The sequence below is a fragment of the Pinus tabuliformis genome, chromosome J, assembly GCF_031772625.1.
Source record: "Pinus tabuliformis cultivar Carrire ecotype Pingquan chromosome J, CPIR1, whole genome shotgun sequence".
In the NCBI taxonomy this organism is placed as follows: domain Eukaryota; kingdom Viridiplantae; phylum Streptophyta; class Pinopsida; order Pinales; family Pinaceae; genus Pinus; species Pinus tabuliformis.
Genome location: NC_142295.1, coordinates 938,625,491 through 938,628,541, shown reverse-complemented (window position 1 = coordinate 938,628,541; position 3,051 = coordinate 938,625,491). Strand labels below are relative to the sequence as shown.

The 3,051-nt window shown below is 37.8% G+C and overlaps 1 protein-coding gene across 1 annotated transcript; it reads left to right on the top strand.

The window, feature by feature from the left end:
* The first annotated feature begins 525 nt into the window (after nucleotides 1–525).
* Nucleotides 526–2,700, top strand: LOC149229862 (uncharacterized). Its single transcript, XM_089381148.1, has one exon. The coding sequence runs from the start codon at nucleotides 526–528 to the stop codon at nucleotides 2,698–2,700; it is 2,175 nt and encodes a 724-aa protein (XP_089237274.1).
* Nucleotides 2,701–3,051: the final 351 nt, after the last annotated feature.

Genomic DNA, 3,051 nt, shown 5'->3' with positions numbered 1-3,051 from the left:
CAGTTATAGTGTAATTCAATTCAACCCTAGATAAATTCTTACTAATGAAGTAGATTGCATAAGGAATTTTACCCTCAAGTTCACCTAAAGTTGCTCCAATTTCCCTATCTGAGGAATCTACGTGAATGTGAAAGGGAAAATACTAATTAGGACTTCTAAGAATAAATGTTTTCATTAAGTTTTCCTTTATTCTTTTGAAATCTTTTGGGCATGGATCTGCCCAAAAAAATCAACATATTTGGTTAGAAAGGAAAATAAAGGAGAGGAAATTTTACTAAAATCCTTTATGAACCTCCTATACTATCCTACAAGGCGTAAGGAGATGTTTTCATCTCTTTGCTTTTGAGGTACGGGAAGGTGCTTGATGATTTCCACCTTACTAGGATCCACTTGAATCGATATTAATGAGAGGAAATGTCCTAGAACAACTCCCTCATTCATTAAGAACATGATTTTTTCATGGCTTAAGGAGAGGTTCATCCCTCCACATATTTGAAAGCCCTTATTAATCTCGGCAGCAGTAGTATGGGAGATGACATATCCATTGAAGCCTTAACTCGGAGCAGTCTGGACAGGCACTCTTGGACCGTGGAGACTGTTCCAAACTCCAGCAGAAGGGAAAGCATAAACAAAACAATTAACGTTGAAAACCAAAACAACAGAAAAGATAGCAGGTTCAAGGTTGCTGACATTCCAAACAACGCAAATAGGATGAAGTGTGTAGACATAGACACCCCTAGTCATGTGTCAACTGAAAGCAGTTTAGATAAATTCGATTTTGAGCATCAACGAACTAAGGAAGCTTTCCCCAGTGCCTTAGGAGAATTAAAAACCATACGGATTAATTTAGGCAGCAACGTAGAAAATACTAAAAATTGTGGGGATCCAAGAACTAATAATGGTGTTGGAAAACTAATTGAAACAGATAGAAGCCAGGACATACAACAGACGAGTGAGGACAATGATAGTTCAGTAGTTCGCAACAATTGTGGAAGCAGCTCATCCCCAAATTATGTAAGCACATCAGGAGTGGATAAATTAGGTTCCAGCCTATCCTCGAAAATTCCCAAGAGAAAGGTGGTCAATTTTTCTTCCCATGAATTAGACCCAGATATTATTAGTGTCCTCAATAAAGGATCAAGGTTCGTAGTGGCTCCAAAGAGCATTCTGGTTGAGAGGATCATTTGTAGCATAGAGGATGGAATCAACAACCTCTCTATGGAAGATAAAGAAGCATTGAGACAAGAATTTGCTCTCATAATGAGGAAAGCTAGAATTCCCAAGAGTAATCTAAGTAAAGAAGAACAAATTGCCTTTAGGTCTCTACGAAATAATGAAAAAATTGTAGTTCTTAAGGCAAAAAAGAGAGGGGTAGTGGTGATCTTAGATAAAGAAGATTACATTTGCAAAATGAATGAACACCTCAGTTGTGGCAATTACAAGAGGCTTAGCACCAATCCAATTCCTAAAATTATGAAAGAGGCCAAGAAGGCAATTTCAGACTCCAGACTTGAAGAAAAATTAAAGAAGGAATTAACTCCTTCCTGTGAGACCATCCCAAGAATTTATGGGTTGCCCAAGATTCATAAGAAATGGGTTCCTCTTAGACCAATATTAAATACTATTGGCTCCCCAAACTATGAACTCGCAAAATATGTTTCTAGAATCCTTAGACCTCTGGTTGGGAACACTGATTCTTTCATCAAGGACTCCCATGATTTTGTGAATATTATCAAGAATGAAAGGGTAAACCATGATGACATGTTGGTAAGTTTTGACGTGGTTTCATTATTCACCAAGATCCCTTTGGATGAAGCTATTCAGGTTATAAAGGAGGTTACGGACCCAGAAACTGCAAAACTTGCTAAGATTTGCTTAAGGCCGATTGTTTTCACATTCCAAGGAGGATATTATGAGCAGACTTCTAGGGTGGCAATGGAATCACCCCTATCACCAATTGTAGCCAACTTATACATGGATTACTTTGAAAAGAAGGCCCTTAAATCATACCCTTTGAAGCCAGCTTGGTGGAAACATTTCGTTGATGATACCAACCTAAAATGGACCCACGGTAGGGAAGAGCTTGATAAGTTTTTCGTGCACCTCAACTCTATCTCTCCCGAGATAAAATTTACTATGGAGATAGAAGAAAACAATAGTATCCCATTCTTAGACGTGCTTATCATTAGAAAAATGGACAACTCTCTAGGACATAAAGTTTTTAGGAAATCCACTCACACAGAAAGGTACCTCCACACTGACTCCTACCATCATCTGTCCCAAAAGTTCAGTGTGCTTAACACTCTTGCCATTAGGGATTTTCAAATTTCTAACTCTGAACATCTTAAGGAAGAGAAGGAACATTTATCTTCAGTATTTAAGAGTATAGGCTACAAAGAAAAAGAAATTAAGAAAGCCATAGAGAGAGCAGAAAGGAGGGTGTTATCTCAGATACCTAGGGCCCAAGACCTTAACCAGGGTGGTGGAGTCTTCCTACCATATATTCATGGAGTGACAGATAAAATTACCAAGATCCTAAGAAAGAAAGACATAGTCACACAGTTCTCAGCACCCGGAACAATTAAGAAGGGTATGAAGTCTGTTAAGGATGACATTGATAGACAACAACTCAAAGGGGTTTATAAAATTGATTGTTCTTGTGGCAAAAGTTACATTGGCGAAATAGGTCACTCTTTATAGAAAAGACTAAAAGAACATGGAGCTGATATTAAGAACGGAAGATCTCGTACTTCAGCCCTTGCGGAGCATTCCTCGAAAACAAAACAAAACATTAAGTTTGTTTGGAAAGCGCCTCAATTATTGCAAGGGAGGAACAATATCAAAGAAGGAAGATTAGGGAGGCCCTTGAGATTATAAAACATCGAAAAAATCTCACTAGGGACAACGGGATTGAGATCAATAAAAGTTGGCTACCTTAATTAGAGAGTTAGAACCACAAAGGCATCCTAGGTAATCAAGTAGTTGTTTTTCCTCTCCTAACCTTATAAATACCTAATCTTATAACGATATTATTAATACACAAAGATAAAA